The sequence below is a fragment of the Rhopilema esculentum genome, chromosome 7, assembly GCF_057945365.1.
Source record: "Rhopilema esculentum isolate cy_ngs chromosome 7, ASM5794536v1, whole genome shotgun sequence".
Classification (NCBI taxonomy): domain Eukaryota; kingdom Metazoa; phylum Cnidaria; class Scyphozoa; order Rhizostomeae; family Rhizostomatidae; genus Rhopilema; species Rhopilema esculentum.
In genome coordinates, this window is record NC_142821.1 from 14,449,165 (window position 1) to 14,477,109 (window position 27,945).

A 27,945-nucleotide genomic window follows, 5' to 3' on the forward strand; every position below is an offset into this window, starting at 1 on the left:
TCTCTCTTTTATATACTTGCAATTACAGTTATGGTTCTATTTTTATCTCTTATTGGTGTTTCCTTATTTAGAAATATCAAAAGAAACATCTTTCTCAAGATACAAATGGCGCCGATTTGCGTCATAAAAATGCTGTAATCTGTTGTGTTAAGGGAAATCGATCATCACAAAGGAAAGGTGCCATGAAAACAATTCACGCTTTCAACGCATTCATATCTACCAAATTCCTCTACACAACTACTGCAATAACACTAAATTTTGTAACTAAGTAATGAAAAATAACGGAATGAAACTATTGACAACATCTACTACTGTTAAAAACAACGGCTAAAGCCCCCCCTACCCCCAAACTGAAGAAAGAAATTAAAAAATCGCGATTTTTTTAACAGATTTGAAATCAGCACCATCGAAAACCCTATGTTACCCCATGTTTATTTTACTGTACCTTTTGATATTCCAGATAGGTTTCAGACAATCACTGCCAAAACTCTTGGAACACTTGTAAAATTTCAACGTTTTCATGCATCCGTTCCCCTCCCCCCCTTCAAACAATGTTGTCTCACAGCTAAGTTAAGAAATACTTTTGTGGCAAACCTTTTTCTACCGGTCGCCCTGATAAACTGCATTGTAAACAACATTGTTTTAGGGGGGGAGGGGGGTTTGTCTATTAGAAACACGGGAAATATACGAAAAAAGCAAAAAATTAGCAAAATACGTAGGTGTTCCAAGGAGTTTTGGCAGAGATTGTAGATCTGCAAAATAGGGTCGTAAACCATCGAAACAGCTCAAGCGTCTATGCAATTCCGATGTGGCCAAAATGATCCTAAAAAATGCAGTAAAATCTCGTTTAGATCTTCTTGCGCTAGCCAAGACCTCTGCTGGAAACGGTGATGAGCGTCTGTATGCATTCGTTCTGAATAAAAACGAAAAAAAATTACAGGAATTGGTTGACACTGTGTGGGAAATGGAGACGGCAACAGAAAAGCTTCAACGGGCTAAAATGACGAGGCTTGAGATTTTACAGCAGCAGTTATCTGTTGTTTGCATTTGCAAGGGCGAGTGGCTCAAATGTGCCTTGGAGATTCTTGAAAACAACTCCATCTCAAGAGCTGATTTTGCTGAGGCCATTTTGACGTTGCTTGACAAGGGTAGAGGCAAGGGCCGTAACATTTTTATTGCAGGTCCAGCGAACTGTGGCAAAACGTTCATTTTAGACCCACTAAGAATTGTGTACAATGCTTTCCTGTCTCCTGCCACTTGTTCTTATGCGTGGCTTGGTGTTGAGGAGAAGGAAGTAATATTTCTCAATGATTTTAGGTGGTCACCTGTCATTTTGCCATGGAGTGATATGCTGCAGTTGTTGGAGGGGGCCGTTGTACACTTCGCTGCTCCAAAAACTGTGTATAGCAAGGATATAGAGCTCACCCAGAACACTCCTGTCTTTGCCACATCAAAGGCTCCAATTTCCTTCATCGCAGGCTCCATGTTAGATGAGAGAGAGACAGAGATGATGAACGTTCGTTGGCGAATATTCAAATTCAAACATCAGTTTGATGAACGGGTGCAGAAATGTGTTCCTGCCTGTGGTCATTGTTTTGCCAAAATGATCCTGTGACATTAGGCATCATCAGCAATTGTTAATCACAATAGGCATTATTTGATACAAAAGGCATCCTTGGCAGGGGCAAGGCCTCGCAAGGCTTCCCTGTTGATGCGAAACGTGGCACGACTGTTAACCGTAGTGTTAACCGTGGCTGTTTTTTTCATCTCATTCGTTATTTAAGATACTTTTTCGCCCCAAAGCTCCTCAACAAGGTGTCTTCTAATTTAATCTACCCAAAAATCTACGTTTGGCCTGAATTTAATGCCTGAAAATGAAAAGATTTGCAAAAACTCACGGTTAACACTTGAAAATGGAATAGTCTTAGATCATATCAAATTCAATTTTCAAGAAAAGTGTAGACCGTGGACTGTTTCTCAATTTTCTCCTTTCGCATGTACGAAATCCAAGTCAAAGTTTATAGAGCATTTGAAACATACATTGCACACCTCTTGGCAAAATCTGGATTGTTTTTTCTCGTCAACACAACTTTTGCAGGCATTTTAAAAATCGTTAACCGTGACTGTTAACCGTGGGGAAGACATTTTCGGACTACGAGATGGCCCTACGACAATTGAATACCAATAGTTTTCAATTCAATTTCGTGTAAGGTCTAATGATTTTAAGTATTGAAATATATTGAGATGCCAATCTTCTACTATGATTAAGTTGAAGATTCCACACAAAAGCAGAGATAAGCATGAAATCTTAAGGAATCACAAAACACTTTCTCTACCTTGCTGATGTCTGTAGGTGCGAAGGAGCAACACGCTGAAAAAAATTCTACTTGTTTGTGATTTACGTATGCATTTTTAGCTATGTCATTTTTTACTCAGCTGTTTATAAAAATATATGTTTACAACTATATACAAATTTACATTATTTCAGTATTTTGTTCTGTATCCTCCATTTGTAGTTAACGTTTTTAGACGTTTATGCATAGTTTTGATAGTTCCGTCAATGAGTGAACCACTGCAATTGGCTAGTGTCCGTAACACCCTCTCCTTAAAAGTTGTGAAATCCTCCTTCTCTATCCTTTCCTGCAATGCTTCTTTCAACATTTTCCTTTTAACGTTGTGGAAAACATTTTCTATTGGGTTCAGATCTGGTGATCTTGGTGGTATCTTGACAAGTTCAGCTCCAATTTCTTGTAGGGCATCTTTGGCTACTCTACTGTTCTGGCTAGGGTCATTATCCATTACAAAAAGCAGTTTCTCTTTATTTTTTAAAAAAGCACACTCTAACAGTGCCTGTTGTAATGTTGTTTCAGCAAATTTTGCAAACCAAGGTCCATTCATCTTGTCATATTCTTCAGCAATTATGACGCCTGATGAGAATGCAATGCCCACCATAACATGACATCTTCGACCCTCTGGTAGGCTTTTACTTCCTTTCGTGGTGTACTTCAGACCCTCATTTGTTTTTCTCCAAACTCTTCCACTCGGCGTTAATGCATCCCTGTAAGGGTTCTGTTTATGTATAAATGAAACAGCATCTAAGTAAATCAGGACGTCGTCTGTCCAAAAATTCTCGTCGTACTTTTTAAATGCCTCCCTTGCATAACGAACTCTGTGTCTTCTATCTGCATTTGAAAGAACTCCTTTACGTCTGGGTCGTAAGCATCTGTACCCAGCTTTATTCAATATTCTGACCAAACTTCTGTAGCTAACGTCCGTTATTTGGCTTTCTCTTGCTATATCCACCACTCTAATATTTGCATTTTCATCTCTCATCTTTTTGAAAGTTCTTAAAAACTTTGCTTTTTCCCTCTCTTTCAAAACTGGAGGTCGGCCTGTACCTTTATTCTTTGTCTTCCTCTTCCCGTTCAAGCCCTCCTGACAAATGCGAACAACACTTGATGGAGAAATTTTACAAACATCAGCAATTTTGCGATAAGACAGCCCCTTGTCTTTTCGCAGATAGTATGCATAGGCTCTTTTCCTTTGGTTAATCATCGTATGGAAGACCATTGTTCCTAATATCGCTATGATTTCTTGTAGACTCTAAACTGCCTATCGGCTCTTTCTCTCTTTTATATACTTGCAATTACAGTTATGGTTCTATTTTTATCTCTTATTGGTGTTTCCTTATTTAGAAATATCAAAAGAAACATCTTTCTCAAGATACAAATGGCGCCGATTTGCGTCATAAAAATGCTGTAATCTGTTGTGTTAAGGGAAATCGATCATCACAAAGGAAAGGTGCCATGAAAACAATTCACGCTTTCAACGCATTCATATCTACCAAATTCCTCTACACAACTACTGCAATAACACTAAATTTTGTAACTAAGTAATGAAAAATAACGGAATGAAACTATTGACAACATCTACTACTGTTAAAAACAACGGCTAAAGCCCCCCCTACCCCCAAACTGAAGAAAGAAATTAAAAAATCGCGATTTTTTTAACAGATTTGAAATCAGCACCATCGAAAACCCTATGTTACCCCATGTTTATTTTACTGTACCTTTTGATATTCCAGATAGGTTTCAGACAATCACTGCCAAAACTCTTGGAACACTTGTAATATTTTCAACGTTTTCATGCATCCGTTCCCCTCCCCCCCTTCAAACAATGTTGTCTCACAGCTAAGTTAAGAAATACTTTTGTGGCAAACCTTTTTCTACCGGTCGCCCTGATAAACTGCATTGTAAACAACATTGTTTTAGGGGGGGAGGGGGGTTTGTCTATTAGAAACACGGGAAATATACGAAAAAAGCAAAAAATTAGCAAAATACGTAGGTGTTCCAAGGAGTTTTGGCAGAGATTGTAGATCTGCAAAGAAGGGTCGTAAACCATCGAAACAGCTCAAGCGTCTATGCAATTCCGATGTGGCCAAAATGATCCTAAAAAATGCAGTAAAATCTCGTTTAGATCTTCTTGCGCTAGCCAAGACCTCTGCTGGAAACGGTGATGAGCGTCTGTATGCATTCGTTCTGAATAAAAACGAAAAAAAATTACAGGAATTGGTTGACACTGTGTGGGAAATGGAGACGGCAACAGAAAAGCTTCAACGGGCTAAAATGACGAGGCTTGAGATTTTACAGCAGCAGTTATCTGTTGTTTGCATTTGCAAGGGCGAGTGGCTCAAATGTGCCTTGGAGATTCTTGAAAACAACTCCATCTCAAGAGCTGATTTTGCTGAGGCCATTTTGACGTTGCTTGACAAGGGTAGAGGCAAGGGCCGTAACATTTTTATTGCAGGTCCAGCGAACTGTGGCAAAACGTTCATTTTAGACCCACTAAGAATTGTGTACAATGCTTTCCTGTCTCCTGCCACTTGTTCTTATGCGTGGCTTGGTGTTGAGGAGAAGGAAGTAATATTTCTCAATGATTTTAGGTGGTCACCTGTCATTTTGCCATGGAGTGATATGCTGCAGTTGTTGGAGGGGGCCGTTGTACACTTCGCTGCTCCAAAAACTGTGTATAGCAAGGATATAGAGCTCACCCAGAACACTCCTGTCTTTGCCACATCAAAGGCTCCAATTTCCTTCATCGCAGGCTCCATGTTAGATGAGAGAGAGACAGAGATGATGAACGTTCGTTGGCGAATATTCAAATTCAAACATCAGTTTGATGAACGGGTGCAGAAATGTGTTCCTGCCTGTGGTCATTGTTTTGCCAAAATGATCCTGTGACATTAGGCATCATCAGCAATTGTTAATCACAATAGGCATTATTTGATACAAAAGGCATCCTTGGCAGGGGCAAGGCCTCGCAAGGCTTCCCTGTTGATGCGAAACGTGGCACGACTGTTAACCGTAGTGTTAACCGTGGCTGTTTTTTTCATCTCATTCGTTATTTAAGATACTTTTTCGCCCCAAAGCTCCTCAACAAGGTGTCTTCTAATTTAATCTACCCAAAAATCTACGTTTGGCCTGAATTTAATGCCTGAAAATGAAAAGATTTGCAAAAACTCACGGTTAACACTTGAAAATGGAATAGTCTTAGATCATATCAAATTCAATTTTCAAGAAAAGTGTAGACCGTGGACTGTTTCTCAATTTTCTCCTTTCGCATGTACGAAATCCAAGTCAAAGTTTATAGAGCATTTGAAACATACATTGCACACCTCTTGGCAAAATCTGGATTGTTTTTTCTCGTCAACACAACTTTTGCAGGCATTTTAAAAATCGTTAACCGTGACTGTTAACCGTGGGGAAGACATTTTCGGACTACGAGATGGCCCTACGACAATTGAATACCAATAGTTTTCAATTCAATTTCGTGTAAGGTCTAATGATTTTAAGTATTGAAATATATTGAGATGCCAATCTTCTACTATGATTAAGTTGAAGATTCCACACAAAAGCAGAGATAAGCATGAAATCTTAAGGAATCACAAAACACTTTCTCTACCTTGCTGATGTCTGTAGGTGCGAAGGAGCAACACGCTGAAAAAAATTCTACTTGTTTGTGATTTACGTATGCATTTTTAGCTATGTCATTTTTTACTCAGCTGTTTATAAAAATATATGTTTACAACTATATACAAATTTACATTATTTCAGTATTTTGTTCTGTATCCTCCATTTGTAGTTAACGTTTTTAGACGTTTATGCATAGTTTTGATAGTTCCGTCAATGAGTGAACCACTGCAATTGGCTAGTGTCCGTAACACCCTCTCCTTAAAAGTTGTGAAATCCTCCTTCTCTATCCTTTCCTGCAATGCTTCTTTCAACATTTTCCTTTTAACGTTGTGGAAAACATTTTCTATTGGGTTCAGATCTGGTGATCTTGGTGGTATCTTGACAAGTTCAGCTCCAATTTCTTGTAGGGCATCTTTGGCTACTCTACTGTTCTGGCTAGGGTCATTATCCATTACAAAAAGCAGTTTCTCTTTATTTTTTAAAAAAGCACACTCTAACAGTGCCTGTTGTAATGTTGTTTCAGCAAATTTTGCAAACCAAGGTCCATTCATCTTGTCATATTCTTCAGCAATTATGACGCCTGATGAGAATGCAATGCCCACCATAACATGACATCTTCGACCCTCTGGTAGGCTTTTACTTCCTTTCGTGGTGTACTTCAGACCCTCATTTGTTTTTCTCCAAACTCTTCCACTCGGCGTTAATGCATCCCTGTAAGGGTTCTGTTTATGTATAAATGAAACAGCATCTAAGTAAATCAGGACGTCGTCTGTCCAAAAATTCTCGTCGTACTTTTTAAATGCCTCCCTTGCATAACGAACTCTGTGTCTTCTATCTGCATTTGAAAGAACTCCTTTACGTCTGGGTCGTAAGCATCTGTACCCAGCTTTATTCAATATTCTGACCAAACTTCTGTAGCTAACGTCCGTTATTTGGCTTTCTCTTGCTATATCCACCACTCTAATATTTGCATTTTCATCTCTCATCTTTTTGAAAGTTCTTAAAAACTTTGCTTTTTCCCTCTCTTTCAAAACTGGAGGTCGGCCTGTACCTTTATTCTTTGTCTTCCTCTTCCCGTTCAAGCCCTCCTGACAAATGCGAACAACACTTGATGGAGAAATTTTACAAACATCAGCAATTTTGCGATAAGACAGCCCCTTGTCTTTTCGCAGATAGTATGCATAGGCTCTTTTCCTTTGGTTAATCATCGTATGGAAGACCATTGTTCCTAATATCGCTATGATTTCTTGTAGACTCTAAACTGCCTATCGGCTCTTTCTCTCTTTTATATACTTGCAATTACAGTTATGGTTCTATTTTTATCTCTTATTGGTGTTTCCTTATTTAGAAATATCAAAAGAAACATCTTTCTCAAGATACAAATGGCGCCGATTTGCGTCATAAAAATGCTGTAATCTGTTGTGTTAAGGGAAATCGATCATCACAAAGGAAAGGTGCCATGAAAACAATTCACGCTTTCAACGCATTCATATCTACCAAATTCCTCTACACAACTACTGCAATAACACTAAATTTTGTAACTAAGTAATGAAAAATAACGGAATGAAACTATTGACAACATCTACTACTGTTAAAAACAACGGCTAAAGCCCCCCCTACCCCCAAACTGAAGAAAGAAATTAAAAAATCGCGATTTTTTTAACAGATTTGAAATCAGCACCATCGAAAACCCTATGTTACCCCATGTTTATTTTACTGTACCTTTTGATATTCCAGATAGGTTTCAGACAATCACTGCCAAAACTCTTGGAACACTTGTAATATTTTCAACGTTTTCATGCATCCGTTCCCCTCCCCCCCTTCAAACAATGTTGTCTCACAGCTAAGTTAAGAAATACTTTTGTGGCAAACCTTTTTCTACCGGTCGCCCTGATAAACTGCATTGTAAACAACATTGTTTTAGGGGGGGAGGGGGGTTTGTCTATTAGAAACACGGGAAATATACGAAAAAAGCAAAAAATTAGCAAAATACGTAGGTGTTCCAAGGAGTTTTGGCAGAGATTGTAGATCTGCAAAGAAGGGTCGTAAACCATCGAAACAGCTCAAGCGTCTATGCAATTCCGATGTGGCCAAAATGATCCTAAAAAATGCAGTAAAATCTCGTTTAGATCTTCTTGCGCTAGCCAAGACCTCTGCTGGAAACGGTGATGAGCGTCTGTATGCATTCGTTCTGAATAAAAACGAAAAAAAATTACAGGAATTGGTTGACACTGTGTGGGAAATGGAGACGGCAACAGAAAAGCTTCAACGGGCTAAAATGACGAGGCTTGAGATTTTACAGCAGCAGTTATCTGTTGTTTGCATTTGCAAGGGCGAGTGGCTCAAATGTGCCTTGGAGATTCTTGAAAACAACTCCATCTCAAGAGCTGATTTTGCTGAGGCCATTTTGACGTTGCTTGACAAGGGTAGAGGCAAGGGCCGTAACATTTTTATTGCAGGTCCAGCGAACTGTGGCAAAACGTTCATTTTAGACCCACTAAGAATTGTGTACAATGCTTTCCTGTCTCCTGCCACTTGTTCTTATGCGTGGCTTGGTGTTGAGGAGAAGGAAGTAATATTTCTCAATGATTTTAGGTGGTCACCTGTCATTTTGCCATGGAGTGATATGCTGCAGTTGTTGGAGGGGGCCGTTGTACACTTCGCTGCTCCAAAAACTGTGTATAGCAAGGATATAGAGCTCACCCAGAACACTCCTGTCTTTGCCACATCAAAGGCTCCAATTTCCTTCATCGCAGGCTCCATGTTAGATGAGAGAGAGACAGAGATGATGAACGTTCGTTGGCGAATATTCAAATTCAAACATCAGTTTGATGAACGGGTGCAGAAATGTGTTCCTGCCTGTGGTCATTGTTTTGCCAAAATGATCCTGTGACATTAGGCATCATCAGCAATTGTTAATCACAATAGGCATTATTTGATACAAAAGGCATCCTTGGCAGGGGCAAGGCCTCGCAAGGCTTCCCTGTTGATGCGAAACGTGGCACGACTGTTAACCGTAGTGTTAACCGTGGCTGTTTTTTTCATCTCATTCGTTATTTAAGATACTTTTTCGCCCCAAAGCTCCTCAACAAGGTGTCTTCTAATTTAATCTACCCAAAAATCTACGTTTGGCCTGAATTTAATGCCTGAAAATGAAAAGATTTGCAAAAACTCACGGTTAACACTTGAAAATGGAATAGTCTTAGATCATATCAAATTCAATTTTCAAGAAAAGTGTAGACCGTGGACTGTTTCTCAATTTTCTCCTTTCGCATGTACGAAATCCAAGTCAAAGTTTATAGAGCATTTGAAACATACATTGCACACCTCTTGGCAAAATCTGGATTGTTTTTTCTCGTCAACACAACTTTTGCAGGCATTTTAAAAATCGTTAACCGTGACTGTTAACCGTGGGGAAGACATTTTCGGACTACGAGATGGCCCTACGACAATTGAATACCAATAGTTTTCAATTCAATTTCGTGTAAGGTCTAATGATTTTAAGTATTGAAATATATTGAGATGCCAATCTTCTACTATGATTAAGTTGAAGATTCCACACAAAAGCAGAGATAAGCATGAAATCTTAAGGAATCACAAAACACTTTCTCTACCTTGCTGATGTCTGTAGGTGCGAAGGAGCAACACGCTGAAAAAAATTCTACTTGTTTGTGATTTACGTATGCATTTTTAGCTATGTCATTTTTTACTCAGCTGTTTATAAAAATATATGTTTACAACTATATACAAATTTACATTATTTCAGTATTTTGTTCTGTATCCTCCATTTGTAGTTAACGTTTTTAGACGTTTATGCATAGTTTTGATAGTTCCGTCAATGAGTGAACCACTGCAATTGGCTAGTGTCCGTAACACCCTCTCCTTAAAAGTTGTGAAATCCTCCTTCTCTATCCTTTCCTGCAATGCTTCTTTCAACATTTTCCTTTTAACGTTGTGGAAAACATTTTCTATTGGGTTCAGATCTGGTGATCTTGGTGGTATCTTGACAAGTTCAGCTCCAATTTCTTGTAGGGCATCTTTGGCTACTCTACTGTTCTGGCTAGGGTCATTATCCATTACAAAAAGCAGTTTCTCTTTATTTTTTAAAAAAGCACACTCTAACAGTGCCTGTTGTAATGTTGTTTCAGCAAATTTTGCAAACCAAGGTCCATTCATCTTGTCATATTCTTCAGCAATTATGACGCCTGATGAGAATGCAATGCCCACCATAACATGACATCTTCGACCCTCTGGTAGGCTTTTACTTCCTTTCGTGGTGTACTTCAGACCCTCATTTGTTTTTCTCCAAACTCTTCCACTCGGCGTTAATGCATCCCTGTAAGGGTTCTGTTTATGTATAAATGAAACAGCATCTAAGTAAATCAGGACGTCGTCTGTCCAAAAATTCTCGTCGTACTTTTTAAATGCCTCCCTTGCATAACGAACTCTGTGTCTTTTATCTGCATTTGAAAGAACTCCTTTACGTCTGGGTCGTAAGCATCTGTACCCAGCTTTATTCAATATTCTGACCAAACTTCTGTAGCTAACGTCCGTTATTTGGCTTTCTCTTGCTATATCCACCACTCTAATATTTGCATTTTCATCTCTCATCTTTTTGAAAGTTCTTAAAAACTTTGCTTTTTCCCTCTCTTTCAAAACTGGAGGTCGGCCTGTACCTTTATTCTTTGTCTTCCTCTTCCCGTTCAAGCCCTCCTGACAAATGCGAACAACACTTGATGGAGAAATTTTACAAACATCAGCAATTTTGCGATAAGACAGCCCCTTGTCTTTTCGCAGATAGTATGCATAGGCTCTTTTCCTTTGGTTAATCATCGTATGGAAGACCATTGTTCCTAATATCGCTATGATTTCTTGTAGACTCTAAACTGCCTATCGGCTCTTTCTCTCTTTTATATACTTGCAATTACAGTTATGGTTCTATTTTTATCTCTTATTGGTGTTTCCTTATTTAGAAATATCAAAAGAAACATCTTTCTCAAGATACAAATGGCGCCGATTTGCGTCATAAAAATGCTGTAATCTGTTGTGTTAAGGGAAATCGATCATCACAAAGGAAAGGTGCCATGAAAACAATTCACGCTTTCAACGCATTCATATCTACCAAATTCCTCTACACAACTACTGCAATAACACTAAATTTTGTAACTAAGTAATGAAAAATAACGGAATGAAACTATTGACAACATCTACTACTGTTAAAAACAACGGCTAAAGCCCCCCCTACCCCCAAACTGAAGAAAGAAATTAAAAAATCGCGATTTTTTTAACAGATTTGAAATCAGCACCATCGAAAACCCTATGTTACCCCATGTTTATTTTACTGTACCTTTTGATATTCCAGATAGGTTTCAGACAATCACTGCCAAAACTCTTGGAACACTTGTAATATTTTCAACGTTTTCATGCATCCGTTCCCCTCCCCCCCTTCAAACAATGTTGTCTCACAGCTAAGTTAAGAAATACTTTTGTGGCAAACCTTTTTCTACCGGTCGCCCTGATAAACTGCATTGTAAACAACATTGTTTTAGGGGGGGAGGGGGGTTTGTCTATTAGAAACACGGGAAATATACGAAAAAAGCAAAAAATTAGCAAAATACGTAGGTGTTCCAAGGAGTTTTGGCAGAGATTGTAGATCTGCAAAGAAGGGTCGTAAACCATCGAAACAGCTCAAGCGTCTATGCAATTCCGATGTGGCCAAAATGATCCTAAAAAATGCAGTAAAATCTCGTTTAGATCTTCTTGCGCTAGCCAAGACCTCTGCTGGAAACGGTGATGAGCGTCTGTATGCATTCGTTCTGAATAAAAACGAAAAAAAATTACAGGAATTGGTTGACACTGTGTGGGAAATGGAGACGGCAACAGAAAAGCTTCAACGGGCTAAAATGACGAGGCTTGAGATTTTACAGCAGCAGTTATCTGTTGTTTGCATTTGCAAGGGCGAGTGGCTCAAATGTGCCTTGGAGATTCTTGAAAACAACTCCATCTCAAGAGCTGATTTTGCTGAGGCCATTTTGACGTTGCTTGACAAGGGTAGAGGCAAGGGCCGTAACATTTTTATTGCAGGTCCAGCGAACTGTGGCAAAACGTTCATTTTAGACCCACTAAGAATTGTGTACAATGCTTTCCTGTCTCCTGCCACTTGTTCTTATGCGTGGCTTGGTGTTGAGGAGAAGGAAGTAATATTTCTCAATGATTTTAGGTGGTCACCTGTCATTTTGCCATGGAGTGATATGCTGCAGTTGTTGGAGGGGGCCGTTGTACACTTCGCTGCTCCAAAAACTGTGTATAGCAAGGATATAGAGCTCACCCAGAACACTCCTGTCTTTGCCACATCAAAGGCTCCAATTTCCTTCATCGCAGGCTCCATGTTAGATGAGAGAGAGACAGAGATGATGAACGTTCGTTGGCGAATATTCAAATTCAAACATCAGTTTGATGAACGGGTGCAGAAATGTGTTCCTGCCTGTGGTCATTGTTTTGCCAAAATGATCCTGTGACATTAGGCATCATCAGCAATTGTTAATCACAATAGGCATTATTTGATACAAAAGGCATCCTTGGCAGGGGCAAGGCCTCGCAAGGCTTCCCTGTTGATGCGAAACGTGGCACGACTGTTAACCGTAGTGTTAACCGTGGCTGTTTTTTTCATCTCATTCGTTATTTAAGATACTTTTTCGCCCCAAAGCTCCTCAACAAGGTGTCTTCTAATTTAATCTACCCAAAAATCTACGTTTGGCCTGAATTTAATGCCTGAAAATGAAAAGATTTGCAAAAACTCACGGTTAACACTTGAAAATGGAATAGTCTTAGATCATATCAAATTCAATTTTCAAGAAAAGTGTAGACCGTGGACTGTTTCTCAATTTTCTCCTTTCGCATGTACGAAATCCAAGTCAAAGTTTATAGAGCATTTGAAACATACATTGCACACCTCTTGGCAAAATCTGGATTGTTTTTTCTCGTCAACACAACTTTTGCAGGCATTTTAAAAATCGTTAACCGTGACTGTTAACCGTGGGGAAGACATTTTCGGACTACGAGATGGCCCTACGACAATTGAATACCAATAGTTTTCAATTCAATTTCGTGTAAGGTCTAATGATTTTAAGTATTGAAATATATTGAGATGCCAATCTTCTACTATGATTAAGTTGAAGATTCCACACAAAAGCAGAGATAAGCATGAAATCTTAAGGAATCACAAAACACTTTCTCTACCTTGCTGATGTCTGTAGGTGCGAAGGAGCAACACGCTGAAAAAAATTCTACTTGTTTGTGATTTACGTATGCATTTTTAGCTATGTCATTTTTTACTCAGCTGTTTATAAAAATATATGTTTACAACTATATACAAATTTACATTATTTCAGTATTTTGTTCTGTATCCTCCATTTGTAGTTAACGTTTTTAGACGTTTATGCATAGTTTTGATAGTTCCGTCAATGAGTGAACCACTGCAATTGGCTAGTGTCCGTAACACCCTCTCCTTAAAAGTTGTGAAATCCTCCTTCTCTATCCTTTCCTGCAATGCTTCTTTCAACATTTTCCTTTTAACGTTGTGGAAAACATTTTCTATTGGGTTCAGATCTGGTGATCTTGGTGGTATCTTGACAAGTTCAGCTCCAATTTCTTGTAGGGCATCTTTGGCTACTCTACTGTTCTGGCTAGGGTCATTATCCATTACAAAAAGCAGTTTCTCTTTATTTTTTAAAAAAGCACACTCTAACAGTGCCTGTTGTAATGTTGTTTCAGCAAATTTTGCAAACCAAGGTCCATTCATCTTGTCATATTCTTCAGCAATTATGACGCCTGATGAGAATGCAATGCCCACCATAACATGACATCTTCGACCCTCTGGTAGGCTTTTACTTCCTTTCGTGGTGTACTTCAGACCCTCATTTGTTTTTCTCCAAACTCTTCCACTCGGCGTTAATGCATCCCTGTAAGGGTTCTGTTTATGTATAAATGAAACAGCATCTAAGTAAATCAGGACGTCGTCTGTCCAAAAATTCTCGTCGTACTTTTTAAATGCCTCCCTTGCATAACGAACTCTGTGTCTTCTATCTGCATTTGAAAGAACTCCTTTACGTCTGGGTCGTAAGCATCTGTACCCAGCTTTATTCAATATTCTGACCAAACTTCTGTAGCTAACGTCCGTTATTTGGCTTTCTCTTGCTATATCCACCACTCTAATATTTGCATTTTCATCTCTCATCTTTTTGAAAGTTCTTAAAAACTTTGCTTTTTCCCTCTCTTTCAAAACTGGAGGTCGGCCTGTACCTTTATTCTTTGTCTTCCTCTTCCCGTTCAAGCCCTCCTGACAAATGCGCACAACACTTGATGGAGAAATTTTACAAACATCAGCAATTTTGCGATAAGACAGCCCCTTGTCTTTTCGCAGATAGTATGCATAGGCTCTTTTCCTTTGGTTAATCATCGTATGGAAGACCATTGTTCCTAATATCGCTATGATTTCTTGTAGACTCTAAACTGCCTATCGGCTCTTTCTCTCTTTTATATACTTGCAATTACAGTTATGGTTCTATTTTTATCTCTTATTGGTGTTTCCTTATTTAGAAATATCAAAAGAAACATCTTTCTCAAGATACAAATGGCGCCGATTTGCGTCATAAAAATGCTGTAATCTGTTGTGTTAAGGGAAATCGATCATCACAAAGGAAAGGTGCCATGAAAACAATTCACGCTTTCAACGCATTCATATCTACCAAATTCCTCTACACAACTACTGCAATAACACTAAATTTTGTAACTAAGTAATGAAAAATAACGGAATGAAACTATTGACAACATCTACTACTGTTAAAAACAACGGCTAAAGCCCCCCCTACCCCCAAACTGAAGAAAGAAATTAAAAAATCGCGATTTTTTTAACAGATTTGAAATCAGCACCATCGAAAACCCTATGTTACCCCATGTTTATTTTACTGTACCTTTTGATATTCCAGATAGGTTTCAGACAATCACTGCCAAAACTCTTGGAACACTTGTAATATTTTCAACGTTTTCATGCATCCGTTCCCCTCCCCCCCTTCAAACAATGTTGTCTCACAGCTAAGTTAAGAAATACTTTTGTGGCAAACCTTTTTCTACCGGTCGCCCTGATAAACTGCATTGTAAACAACATTGTTTTAGGGGGGGAGGGGGGTTTGTCTATTAGAAACACGGGAAATATACGAAAAAAGCAAAAAATTAGCAAAATACGTAGGTGTTCCAAGGAGTTTTGGCAGAGATTGTAGATCTGCAAAGAAGGGTCGTAAACCATCGAAACAGCTCAAGCGTCTATGCAATTCCGATGTGGCCAAAATGATCCTAAAAAATGCAGTAAAATCTCGTTTAGATCTTCTTGCGCTAGCCAAGACCTCTGCTGGAAACGGTGATGAGCGTCTGTATGCATTCGTTCTGAATAAAAACGAAAAAAAATTACAGGAATTGGTTGACACTGTGTGGGAAATGGAGACGGCAACAGAAAAGCTTCAACGGGCTAAAATGACGAGGCTTGAGATTTTACAGCAGCAGTTATCTGTTGTTTGCATTTGCAAGGGCGAGTGGCTCAAATGTGCCTTGGAGATTCTTGAAAACAACTCCATCTCAAGAGCTGATTTTGCTGAGGCCATTTTGACGTTGCTTGACAAGGGTAGAGGCAAGGGCCGTAACATTTTTATTGCAGGTCCAGCGAACTGTGGCAAAACGTTCATTTTAGACCCACTAAGAATTGTGTACAATGCTTTCCTGTCTCCTGCCACTTGTTCTTATGCGTGGCTTGGTGTTGAGGAGAAGGAAGTAATATTTCTCAATGATTTTAGGTGGTCACCTGTCATTTTGCCATGGAGTGATATGCTGCAGTTGTTGGAGGGGGCCGTTGTACACTTCGCTGCTCCAAAAACTGTGTATAGCAAGGATATAGAGCTCACCCAGAACACTCCTGTCTTTGCCACATCAAAGGCTCCAATTTCCTTCATCGCAGGCTCCATGTTAGATGAGAGAGAGACAGAGATGATGAACGTTCGTTGGCGAATATTCAAATTCAAACATCAGTTTGATGAACGGGTGCAGAAATGTGTTCCTGCCTGTGGTCATTGTTTTGCCAAAATGATCCTGTGACATTAGGCATCATCAGCAATTGTTAATCACAATAGGCATTATTTGATACAAAAGGCATCCTTGGCAGGGGCAAGGCCTCGCAAGGCTTCCCTGTTGATGCGAAACGTGGCACGACTGTTAACCGTAGTGTTAACCGTGGCTGTTTTTTTCATCTCATTCGTTATTTAAGATACTTTTTCGCCCCAAAGCTCCTCAACAAGGTGTCTTCTAATTTAATCTACCCAAAAATCTACGTTTGGCCTGAATTTAATGCCTGAAAATGAAAAGATTTGCAAAAACTCACGGTTAACACTTGAAAATGGAATAGTCTTAGATCATATCAAATTCAATTTTCAAGAAAAGTGTAGACCGTGGACTGTTTCTCAATTTTCTCCTTTCGCATGTACGAAATCCAAGTCAAAGTTTATAGAGCATTTGAAACATACATTGCACACCTCTTGGCAAAATCTGGATTGTTTTTTCTCGTCAACACAACTTTTGCAGGCATTTTAAAAATCGTTAACCGTGACTGTTAACCGTGGGGAAGACATTTTCGGACTACGAGATGGCCCTACGACAATTGAATACCAATAGTTTTCAATTCAATTTCGTGTAAGGTCTAATGATTTTAAGTATTGAAATATATTGAGATGCCAATCTTCTACTATGATTAAGTTGAAGATTCCACACAAAAGCAGAGATAAGCATGAAATCTTAAGGAATCACAAAACACTTTCTCTACCTTGCTGATGTCTGTAGGTGCGAAGGAGCAACACGCTGAAAAAAATTCTACTTGTTTGTGATTTACGTATGCATTTTTAGCTATGTCATTTTTTACTCAGCTGTTTATAAAAATATATGTTTACAACTATATACAAATTTACATTATTTCAGTATTTTGTTCTGTATCCTCCATTTGTAGTTAACGTTTTTAGACGTTTATGCATAGTTTTGATAGTTCCGTCAATGAGTGAACCACTGCAATTGGCTAGTGTCCGTAACACCCTCTCCTTAAAAGTTGTGAAATCCTCCTTCTCTATCCTTTCCTGCAATGCTTCTTTCAACATTTTCCTTTTAACGTTGTGGAAAACATTTTCTATTGGGTTCAGATCTGGTGATCTTGGTGGTATCTTGACAAGTTCAGCTCCAATTTCTTGTAGGGCATCTTTGGCTACTCTACTGTTCTGGCTAGGGTCATTATCCATTACAAAAAGCAGTTTCTCTTTATTTTTTAAAAAAGCACACTCTAACAGTGCCTGTTGTAATGTTGTTTCAGCAAATTTTGCAAACCAAGGTCCATTCATCTTGTCATATTCTTCAGCAATTATGACGCCTGATGAGAATGCAATGCCCACCATAACATGACATCTTCGACCCTCTGGTAGGCTTTTACTTCCTTTCGTGGTGTACTTCAGACCCTCATTTGTTTTTCTCCAAACTCTTCCACTCGGCGTTAATGCATCCCTGTAAGGGTTCTGTTTATGTATAAATGAAACAGCATCTAAGTAAATCAGGACGTCGTCTGTCCAAAAATTCTCGTCGTACTTTTTAAATGCCTCCCTTGCATAACGAACTCTGTGTCTTCTATCTGCATTTGAAAGAACTCCTTTACGTCTGGGTCGTAAGCATCTGTACCCAGCTTTATTCAATATTCTGACCAAACTTCTGTAGCTAACGTCCGTTATTTGGCTTTCTCTTGCTATATCCACCACTCTAATATTTGCATTTTCATCTCTCATCTTTTTGAAAGTTCTTAAAAACTTTGCTTTTTCCCTCTCTTTCAAAACTGGAGGTCGGCCTGTACCTTTATTCTTTGTCTTCCTCTTCCCGTTCAAGCCCTCCTGACAAATGCGAACAACACTTGATGGAGAAATTTTACAAACATCAGCAATTTTGCGATAAGACAGCCCCTTGTCTTTTCGCAGATAGTATGCATAGGCTCTTTTCCTTTGGTTAATCATCGTATGGAAGACCATTGTTCCTAATATCGCTATGATTTCTTGTAGACTCTAAACTGCCTATCGGCTCTTTCTCTCTTTTATATACTTGCAATTACAGTTATGGTTCTATTTTTATCTCTTATTGGTGTTTCCTTATTTAGAAATATCAAAAGAAACATCTTTCTCAAGATACAAATGGCGCCGATTTGCGTCATAAAAATGCTGTAATCTGTTGTGTTAAGGGAAATCGATCATCACAAAGGAAAGGTGCCATGAAAACAATTCACGCTTTCAACGCATTCATATCTACCAAATTCCTCTACACAACTACTGCAATAACACTAAATTTTGTAACTAAGTAATGAAAAATAACGGAATGAAACTATTGACAACATCTACTACTGTTAAAAACAACGGCTAAAGCCCCCCCTACCCCCAAACTGAAGAAAGAAATTAAAAAATCGCGATTTTTTTAACAGATTTGAAATCAGCACCATCGAAAACCCTATGTTACCCCATGTTTATTTTACTGTACCTTTTGATATTCCAGATAGGTTTCAGACAATCACTGCCAAAACTCTTGGAACACTTGTAATATTTTCAACGTTTTCATGCATCCGTTCCCCTCCCCCCCTTCAAACAATGTTGTCTCACAGCTAAGTTAAGAAATACTTTTGTGGCAAACCTTTTTCTACCGGTCGCCCTGATAAACTGCATTGTAAACAACATTGTTTTAGGGGGGGAGGGGGGTTTGTCTATTAGAAACACGGGAAATATACGAAAAAAGCAAAAAATTAGCAAAATACGTAGGTGTTCCAAGGAGTTTTGGCAGAGATTGTAGATCTGCAAAGAAGGGTCGTAAACCATCGAAACAGCTCAAGCGTCTATGCAATTCCGATGTGGCCAAAATGATCCTAAAAAATGCAGTAAAATCTCGTTTAGATCTTCTTGCGCTAGCCAAGACCTCTGCTGGAAACGGTGATGAGCGTCTGTATGCATTCGTTCTGAATAAAAACGAAAAAAAATTACAGGAATTGGTTGACACTGTGTGGGAAATGGAGACGGCAACAGAAAAGCTTCAACGGGCTAAAATGACGAGGCTTGAGATTTTACAGCAGCAGTTATCTGTTGTTTGCATTTGCAAGGGCGAGTGGCTCAAATGTGCCTTGGAGATTCTTGAAAACAACTCCATCTCAAGAGCTGATTTTGCTGAGGCCATTTTGACGTTGCTTGACAAGGGTAGAGGCAAGGGCCGTAACATTTTTATTGCAGGTCCAGCGAACTGTGGCAAAACGTTCATTTTAGACCCACTAAGAATTGTGTACAATGCTTTCCTGTCTCCTGCCACTTGTTCTTATGCGTGGCTTGGTGTTGAGGAGAAGGAAGTAATATTTCTCAATGATTTTAGGTGGTCACCTGTCATTTTGCCATGGAGTGATATGCTGCAGTTGTTGGAGGGGGCCGTTGTACACTTCGCTGCTCCAAAAACTGTGTATAGCAAGGATATAGAGCTCACCCAGAACACTCCTGTCTTTGCCACATCAAAGGCTCCAATTTCCTTCATCGCAGGCTCCATGTTAGATGAGAGAGAGACAGAGATGATGAACGTTCGTTGGCGAATATTCAAATTCAAACATCAGTTTGATGAACGGGTGCAGAAATGTGTTCCTGCCTGTGGTCATTGTTTTGCCAAAATGATCCTGTGACATTAGGCATCATCAGCAATTGTTAATCACAATAGGCATTATTTGATACAAAAGGCATCCTTGGCAGGGGCAAGGCCTCGCAAGGCTTCCCTGTTGATGCGAAACGTGGCACGACTGTTAACCGTAGTGTTAACCGTGGCTGTTTTTTTCATCTCATTCGTTATTTAAGATACTTTTTCGCCCCAAAGCTCCTCAACAAGGTGTCTTCTAATTTAATCTACCCAAAAATCTACGTTTGGCCTGAATTTAATGCCTGAAAATGAAAAGATTTGCAAAAACTCACGGTTAACACTTGAAAATGGAATAGTCTTAGATCATATCAAATTCAATTTTCAAGAAAAGTGTAGACCGTGGACTGTTTCTCAATTTTCTCCTTTCGCATGTACGAAATCCAAGTCAAAGTTTATAGAGCATTTGAAACATACATTGCACACCTCTTGGCAAAATCTGGATTGTTTTTTCTCGTCAACACAACTTTTGCAGGCATTTTAAAAATCGTTAACCGTGACTGTTAACCGTGGGGAAGACATTTTCGGACTACGAGATGGCCCTACGACAATTGAATACCAATAGTTTTCAATTCAATTTCGTGTAAGGTCTAATGATTTTAAGTATTGAAATATATTGAGATGCCAATCTTCTACTATGATTAAGTTGAAGATTCCACACAAAAGCAGAGATAAGCATGAAATCTTAAGGAATCACAAAACACTTTCTCTACCTTGCTGATGTCTGTAGGTGCGAAGGAGCAACACGCTGAAAAAAATTCTACTTGTTTGTGATTTACGTATGCATTTTTAGCTATGTCATTTTTTACTCAGCTGTTTATAAAAATATATGTTTACAACTATATACAAATTTACATTATTTCAGTATTTTGTTCTGTATCCTCCATTTGTAGTTAACGTTTTTAGACGTTTATGCATAGTTTTGATAGTTCCGTCAATGAGTGAACCACTGCAATTGGCTAGTGTCCGTAACACCCTCTCCTTAAAAGTTGTGAAATCCTCCTTCTCTATCCTTTCCTGCAATGCTTCTTTCAACATTTTCCTTTTAACGTTGTGGAAAACATTTTCTATTGGGTTCAGATCTGGTGATCTTGGTGGTATCTTGACAAGTTCAGCTCCAATTTCTTGTAGGGCATCTTTGGCTACTCTACTGTTCTGGCTAGGGTCATTATCCATTACAAAAAGCAGTTTCTCTTTATTTTTTAAAAAAGCACACTCTAACAGTGCCTGTTGTAATGTTGTTTCAGCAAATTTTGCAAACCAAGGTCCATTCATCTTGTCATATTCTTCAGCAATTATGACGCCTGATGAGAATGCAATGCCCACCATAACATGACATCTTCGACCCTCTGGTAGGCTTTTACTTCCTTTCGTGGTGTACTTCAGACCCTCATTTGTTTTTCTCCAAACTCTTCCACTCGGCGTTAATGCATCCCTGTAAGGGTTCTGTTTATGTATAAATGAAACAGCATCTAAGTAAATCAGGACGTCGTCTGTCCAAAAATTCTCGTCGTACTTTTTAAATGCCTCCCTTGCATAACGAACTCTGTGTCTTCTATCTGCATTTGAAAGAACTCCTTTACGTCTGGGTCGTAAGCATCTGTACCCAGCTTTATTCAATATTCTGACCAAACTTCTGTAGCTAACGTCCGTTATTTGGCTTTCTCTTGCTATATCCACCACTCTAATATTTGCATTTTCATCTCTCATCTTTTTGAAAGTTCTTAAAAACTTTGCTTTTTCCCTCTCTTTCAAAACTGGAGGTCGGCCTGTACCTTTATTCTTTGTCTTCCTCTTCCCGTTCAAGCCCTCCTGACAAATGCGAACAACACTTGATGGAGAAATTTTACAAACATCAGCAATTTTGCGATAAGACAGCCCCTTGTCTTTTCGCAGATAGTATGCATAGGCTCTTTTCCTTTGGTTAATCATCGTATGGAAGACCATTGTTCCTAATATCGCTATGATTTCTTGTAGACTCTAAACTGCCTATCGGCTCTTTCTCTCTTTTATATACTTGCAATTACAGTTATGGTTCTATTTTTATCTCTTATTGGTGTTTCCTTATTTAGAAATATCAAAAGAAACATCTTTCTCAAGATACAAATGGCGCCGATTTGCGTCATAAAAATGCTGTAATCTGTTGTGTTAAGGGAAATCGATCATCACAAAGGAAAGGTGCCATGAAAACAATTCACGCTTTCAACGCATTCATATCTACCAAATTCCTCTACACAACTACTGCAATAACACTAAATTTTGTAACTAAGTAATGAAAAATAACGGAATGAAACTATTGACAACATCTACTACTGTTAAAAACAACGGCTAAAGCCCCCCCTACCCCCAAACTGAAGAAAGAAATTAAAAAATCGCGATTTTTTTAACAGATTTGAAATCAGCACCATCGAAAACCCTATGTTACCCCATGTTTATTTTACTGTACCTTTTGATATTCCAGATAGGTTTCAGACAATCACTGCCAAAACTCTTGGAACACTTGTAATATTTTCAACGTTTTCATGCATCCGTTCCCCTCCCCCCCTTCAAACAATGTTGTCTCACAGCTAAGTTAAGAAATACTTTTGTGGCAAACCTTTTTCTACCGGTCGCCCTGATAAACTGCATTGTAAACAACATTGTTTTAGGGGGGGAGGGGGGTTTGTCTATTAGAAACACGGGAAATATACGAAAAAAGCAAAAAATTAGCAAAATACGTAGGTGTTCCAAGGAGTTTTGGCAGAGATTGTAGATCTGCAAAGAAGGGTCGTAAACCATCGAAACAGCTCAAGCGTCTATGCAATTCCGATGTGGCCAAAATGATCCTAAAAAATGCAGTAAAATCTCGTTTAGATCTTCTTGCGCTAGCCAAGACCTCTGCTGGAAACGGTGATGAGCGTCTGTATGCATTCGTTCTGAATAAAAACGAAAAAAAATTACAGGAATTGGTTGACACTGTGTGGGAAATGGAGACGGCAACAGAAAAGCTTCAACGGGCTAAAATGACGAGGCTTGAGATTTTACAGCAGCAGTTATCTGTTGTTTGCATTTGCAAGGGCGAGTGGCTCAAATGTGCCTTGGAGATTCTTGAAAACAACTCCATCTCAAGAGCTGATTTTGCTGAGGCCATTTTGACGTTGCTTGACAAGGGTAGAGGCAAGGGCCGTAACATTTTTATTGCAGGTCCAGCGAACTGTGGCAAAACGTTCATTTTAGACCCACTAAGAATTGTGTACAATGCTTTCCTGTCTCCTGCCACTTGTTCTTATGCGTGGCTTGGTGTTGAGGAGAAGGAAGTAATATTTCTCAATGATTTTAGGTGGTCACCTGTCATTTTGCCATGGAGTGATATGCTGCAGTTGTTGGAGGGGGCCGTTGTACACTTCGCTGCTCCAAAAACTGTGTATAGCAAGGATATAGAGCTCACCCAGAACACTCCTGTCTTTGCCACATCAAAGGCTCCAATTTCCTTCATCGCAGGCTCCATGTTAGATGAGAGAGAGACAGAGATGATGAACGTTCGTTGGCGAATATTCAAATTCAAACATCAGTTTGATGAACGGGTGCAGAAATGTGTTCCTGCCTGTGGTCATTGTTTTGCCAAAATGATCCTGTGACATTAGGCATCATCAGCAATTGTTAATCACAATAGGCATTATTTGATACAAAAGGCATCCTTGGCAGGGGCAAGGCCTCGCAAGGCTTCCCTGTTGATGCGAAACGTGGCACGACTGTTAACCGTAGTGTTAACCGTGGCTGTTTTTTTCATCTCATTCGTTATTTAAGATACTTTTTCGCCCCAAAGCTCCTCAACAAGGTGTCTTCTAATTTAATCTACCCAAAAATCTACGTTTGGCCTGAATTTAATGCCTGAAAATGAAAAGATTTGCAAAAACTCACGGTTAACACTTGAAAATGGAATAGTCTTAGATCATATCAAATTCAATTTTCAAGAAAAGTGTAGACCGTGGACTGTTTCTCAATTTTCTCCTTTCGCATGTACGAAATCCAAGTCAAAGTTTATAGAGCATTTGAAACATACATTGCACACCTCTTGGCAAAATCTGGATTGTTTTTTCTCGTCAACACAACTTTTGCAGGCATTTTAAAAATCGTTAACCGTGACTGTTAACCGTGGGGAAGACATTTTCGGACTACGAGATGGCCCTACGACAATTGAATACCAATAGTTTTCAATTCAATTTCGGGTAAGGTCTAATGATTTTAAGTATTGAAATATATTGAGATGCCAATCTTCTACTATGATTAAGTTGAAGATTCCACACAAAAGCAGAGATAAGCATGAAATCTTAAGGAATCACAAAACACTTTCTCTACCTTGCTGATGTCTGTAGGTGCGAAGGAGCAACACGCTGAAAAAAATTCTACTTGTTTGTGATTTACGTATGCATTTTTAGCTATGTCATTTTTTACTCAGCTGTTTATAAAAATATATGTTTACAACTATATACAAATTTACATTATTTCAGTATTTTGTTCTGTATCCTCCATTTGTAGTTAACGTTTTTAGACGTTTATGCATAGTTTTGATAGTTCCGTCAATGAGTGAACCACTGCAATTGGCTAGTGTCCGTAACACCCTCTCCTTAAAAGTTGTGAAATCCTCCTTCTCTATCCTTTCCTGCAATGCTTCTTTCAACATTTTCCTTTTAACGTTGTGGAAAACATTTTCTATTGGGTTCAGATCTGGTGATCTTGGTGGTATCTTGACAAGTTCAGCTCCAATTTCTTGTAGGGCATCTTTGGCTACTCTACTGTTCTGGCTAGGGTCATTATCCATTACAAAAAGCAGTTTCTCTTTATTTTTTAAAAAAGCACACTCTAACAGTGCCTGTTGTAATGTTGTTTCAGCAAATTTTGCAAACCAAGGTCCATTCATCTTGTCATATTCTTCAGCAATTATGACGCCTGATGAGAATGCAATGCCCACCATAACATGACATCTTCGACCCTCTGGTAGGCTTTTACTTCCTTTCGTGGTGTACTTCAGACCCTCATTTGTTTTTCTCCAAACTCTTCCACTCGGCGTTAATGCATCCCTGTAAGGGTTCTGTTTATGTATAAATGAAACAGCATCTAAGTAAATCAGGACGTCGTCTGTCCAAAAATTCTCGTCGTACTTTTTAAATGCCTCCCTTGCATAACGAACTCTGTGTCTTCTATCTGCATTTGAAAGAACTCCTTTACGTCTGGGTCGTAAGCATCTGTACCCAGCTTTATTCAATATTCTGACCAAACTTCTGTAGCTAACGTCCGTTATTTGGCTTTCTCTTGCTATATCCACCACTCTAATATTTGCATTTTCATCTCTCATCTTTTTGAAAGTTCTTAAAAACTTTGCTTTTTCCCTCTCTTTCAAAACTGGAGGTCGGCCTGTACCTTTATTCTTTGTCTTCCTCTTCCCGTTCAAGCCCTCCTGACAAATGCGAACAACACTTGATGGAGAAATTTTACAAACATCAGCAATTTTGCGATAAGACAGCCCCTTGTCTTTTCGCAGATAGTATGCATAGGCTCTTTTCCTTTGGTTAATCATCGTATGGAAGACCATTGTTCCTAATATCGCTATGATTTCTTGTAGACTCTAAACTGCCTATCGGCTCTTTCTCTCTTTTATATACTTGCAATTACAGTTATGGTTCTATTTTTATCTCTTATTGGTGTTTCCTTATTTAGAAATATCAAAAGAAACATCTTTCTCAAGATACAAATGGCGCCGATTTGCGTCATAAAAATGCTGTAATCTGTTGTGTTAAGGGAAATCGATCATCACAAAGGAAAGGTGCCATGAAAACAATTCACGCTTTCAACGCATTCATATCTACCAAATTCCTCTACACAACTACTGCAATAACACTAAATTTTGTAACTAAGTAATGAAAAATAACGGAATGAAACTATTGACAACATCTACTACTGTTAAAAACAACGGCTAAAGCCCCCCCTACCCCCAAACTGAAGAAAGAAATTAAAAAATCGCGATTTTTTTAACAGATTTGAAATCAGCACCATCGAAAACCCTATGTTACCCCATGTTTATTTTACTGTACCTTTTGATATTCCAGATAGGTTTCAGACAATCACTGCCAAAACTCTTGGAACACTTGTAATATTTTCAACGTTTTCATGCATCCGTTCCCCTCCCCCCCTTCAAACAATGTTGTCTCACAGCTAAGTTAAGAAATACTTTTGTGGCAAACCTTTTTCTACCGGTCGCCCTGATAAACTGCATTGTAAACAACATTGTTTTAGGGGGGGAGGGGGGTTTGTCTATTAGAAACACGGGAAATATACGAAAAAAGCAAAAAATTAGCAAAATACGTAGGTGTTCCAAGGAGTTTTGGCAGAGATTGTAGATCTGCAAAGAAGGGTCGTAAACCATCGAAACAGCTCAAGCGTCTATGCAATTCCGATGTGGCCAAAATGATCCTAAAAAATGCAGTAAAATCTCGTTTAGATCTTCTTGCGCTAGCCAAGACCTCTGCTGGAAACGGTGATGAGCGTCTGTATGCATTCGTTCTGAATAAAAACGAAAAAAAATTACAGGAATTGGTTGACACTGTGTGGGAAATGGAGACGGCAACAGAAAAGCTTCAACGGGCTAAAATGACGAGGCTTGAGATTTTACAGCAGCAGTTATCTGTTGTTTGCATTTGCAAGGGCGAGTGGCTCAAATGTGCCTTGGAGATTCTTGAAAACAACTCCATCTCAAGAGCTGATTTTGCTGAGGCCATTTTGACGTTGCTTGACAAGGGTAGAGGCAAGGGCCGTAACATTTTTATTGCAGGTCCAGCGAACTGTGGCAAAACGTTCATTTTAGACCCACTAAGAATTGTGTACAATGCTTTCCTGTCTCCTGCCACTTGTTCTTATGCGTGGCTTGGTGTTGAGGAGAAGGAAGTAATATTTCTCAATGATTTTAGGTGGTCACCTGTCATTTTGCCATGGAGTGATATGCTGCAGTTGTTGGAGGGGGCCGTTGTACACTTCGCTGCTCCAAAAACTGTGTATAGCAAGGATATAGAGCTCACCCAGAACACTCCTGTCTTTGCCACATCAAAGGCTCCAATTTCCTTCATCGCAGGCTCCATGTTAGATGAGAGAGAGACAGAGATGATGAACGTTCGTTGGCGAATATTCAAATTCAAACATCAGTTTGATGAACGGGTGCAGAAATGTGTTCCTGCCTGTGGTCATTGTTTTGCCAAAATGATCCTGTGACATTAGGCATCATCAGCAATTGTTAATCACAATAGGCATTATTTGATACAAAAGGCATCCTTGGCAGGGGCAAGGCCTCGCAAGGCTTCCCTGTTGATGCGAAACGTGGCACGACTGTTAACCGTAGTGTTAACCGTGGCTGTTTTTTTCATCTCATTCGTTATTTAAGATACTTTTTCGCCCCAAAGCTCCTCAACAAGGTGTCTTCTAATTTAATCTACCCAAAAATCTACGTTTGGCCTGAATTTAATGCCTGAAAATGAAAAGATTTGCAAAAACTCACGGTTAACACTTGAAAATGGAATAGTCTTAGATCATATCAAATTCAATTTTCAAGAAAAGTGTAGACCGTGGACTGTTTCTCAATTTTCTCCTTTCGCATGTACGAAATCCAAGTCAAAGTTTATAGAGCATTTGAAACATACATTGCACACCTCTTGGCAAAATCTGGATTGTTTTTTCTCGTCAACACAACTTTTGCAGGCATTTTAAAAATCGTTAACCGTGACTGTTAACCGTGGGGAAGACATTTTCGGACTACGAGATGGCCCTACGACAATTGAATACCAATAGTTTTCAATTCAATTTCGTGTAAGGTCTAATGATTTTAAGTATTGAAATATATTGAGATGCCAATCTTCTACTATGATTAAGTTGAAGATTCCACACAAAAGCAGAGATAAGCATGAAATCTTAAGGAATCACAAAACACTTTCTCTACCTTGCTGATGTCTGTAGGTGCGAAGGAGCAACACGCTGAAAAAAATTCTACTTGTTTGTGATTTACGTATGCATTTTTAGCTATGTCATTTTTTACTCAGCTGTTTATAAAAATATATGTTTACAACTATATACAAATTTACATTATTTCAGTATTTTGTTCTGTATCCTCCATTTGTAGTTAACGTTTTTAGACGTTTATGCATAGTTTTGATAGTTCCGTCAATGAGTGAAC

General features: G+C 38.9%; 1 protein-coding gene across 2 annotated transcripts; it reads right to left on the bottom strand.

Annotated features, from left to right (window-relative positions):
- Window positions 1–770: 770 nt before the first annotated feature.
- Window positions 771–10,820, bottom strand: LOC148960065 (uncharacterized). Of its 2 annotated transcripts, XM_089109116.1 has the most exons (4): window positions 8,576–10,446; window positions 4,951–8,163; window positions 1,326–4,538; window positions 771–913 (listed from the first exon to the last, which is right to left on the bottom strand). In XM_089109116.1, the coding sequence occupies exon 3, from the start codon at window positions 3,568–3,570 to the stop codon at window positions 2,485–2,487; it is 1,086 nt and encodes a 361-aa protein (XP_088965242.1). In that variant the 5' UTR covers window positions 3,571–4,538; window positions 4,951–8,163; window positions 8,576–10,446; the 3' UTR covers window positions 771–913; window positions 1,326–2,484. The 2 variants fall into 2 exon arrangements, with proteins under 2 accessions (XP_088965242.1, XP_088965241.1); XM_089109115.1 differs by lacking the exons at window positions 771–913; window positions 1,326–4,538 and having other exon boundaries at window positions 7,435–8,163; window positions 8,576–10,820.
- Window positions 10,821–27,945: the final 17,125 nt, after the last annotated feature.

Excerpts from the sequence above, each read along its gene's own strand:
- LOC148960065 (XM_089109116.1), bottom strand. The coding sequence starts at position 3,570 with ATGGTCTTCCATACGATGATTAACCAAAGGAAAAGAGCCTATGCATAC.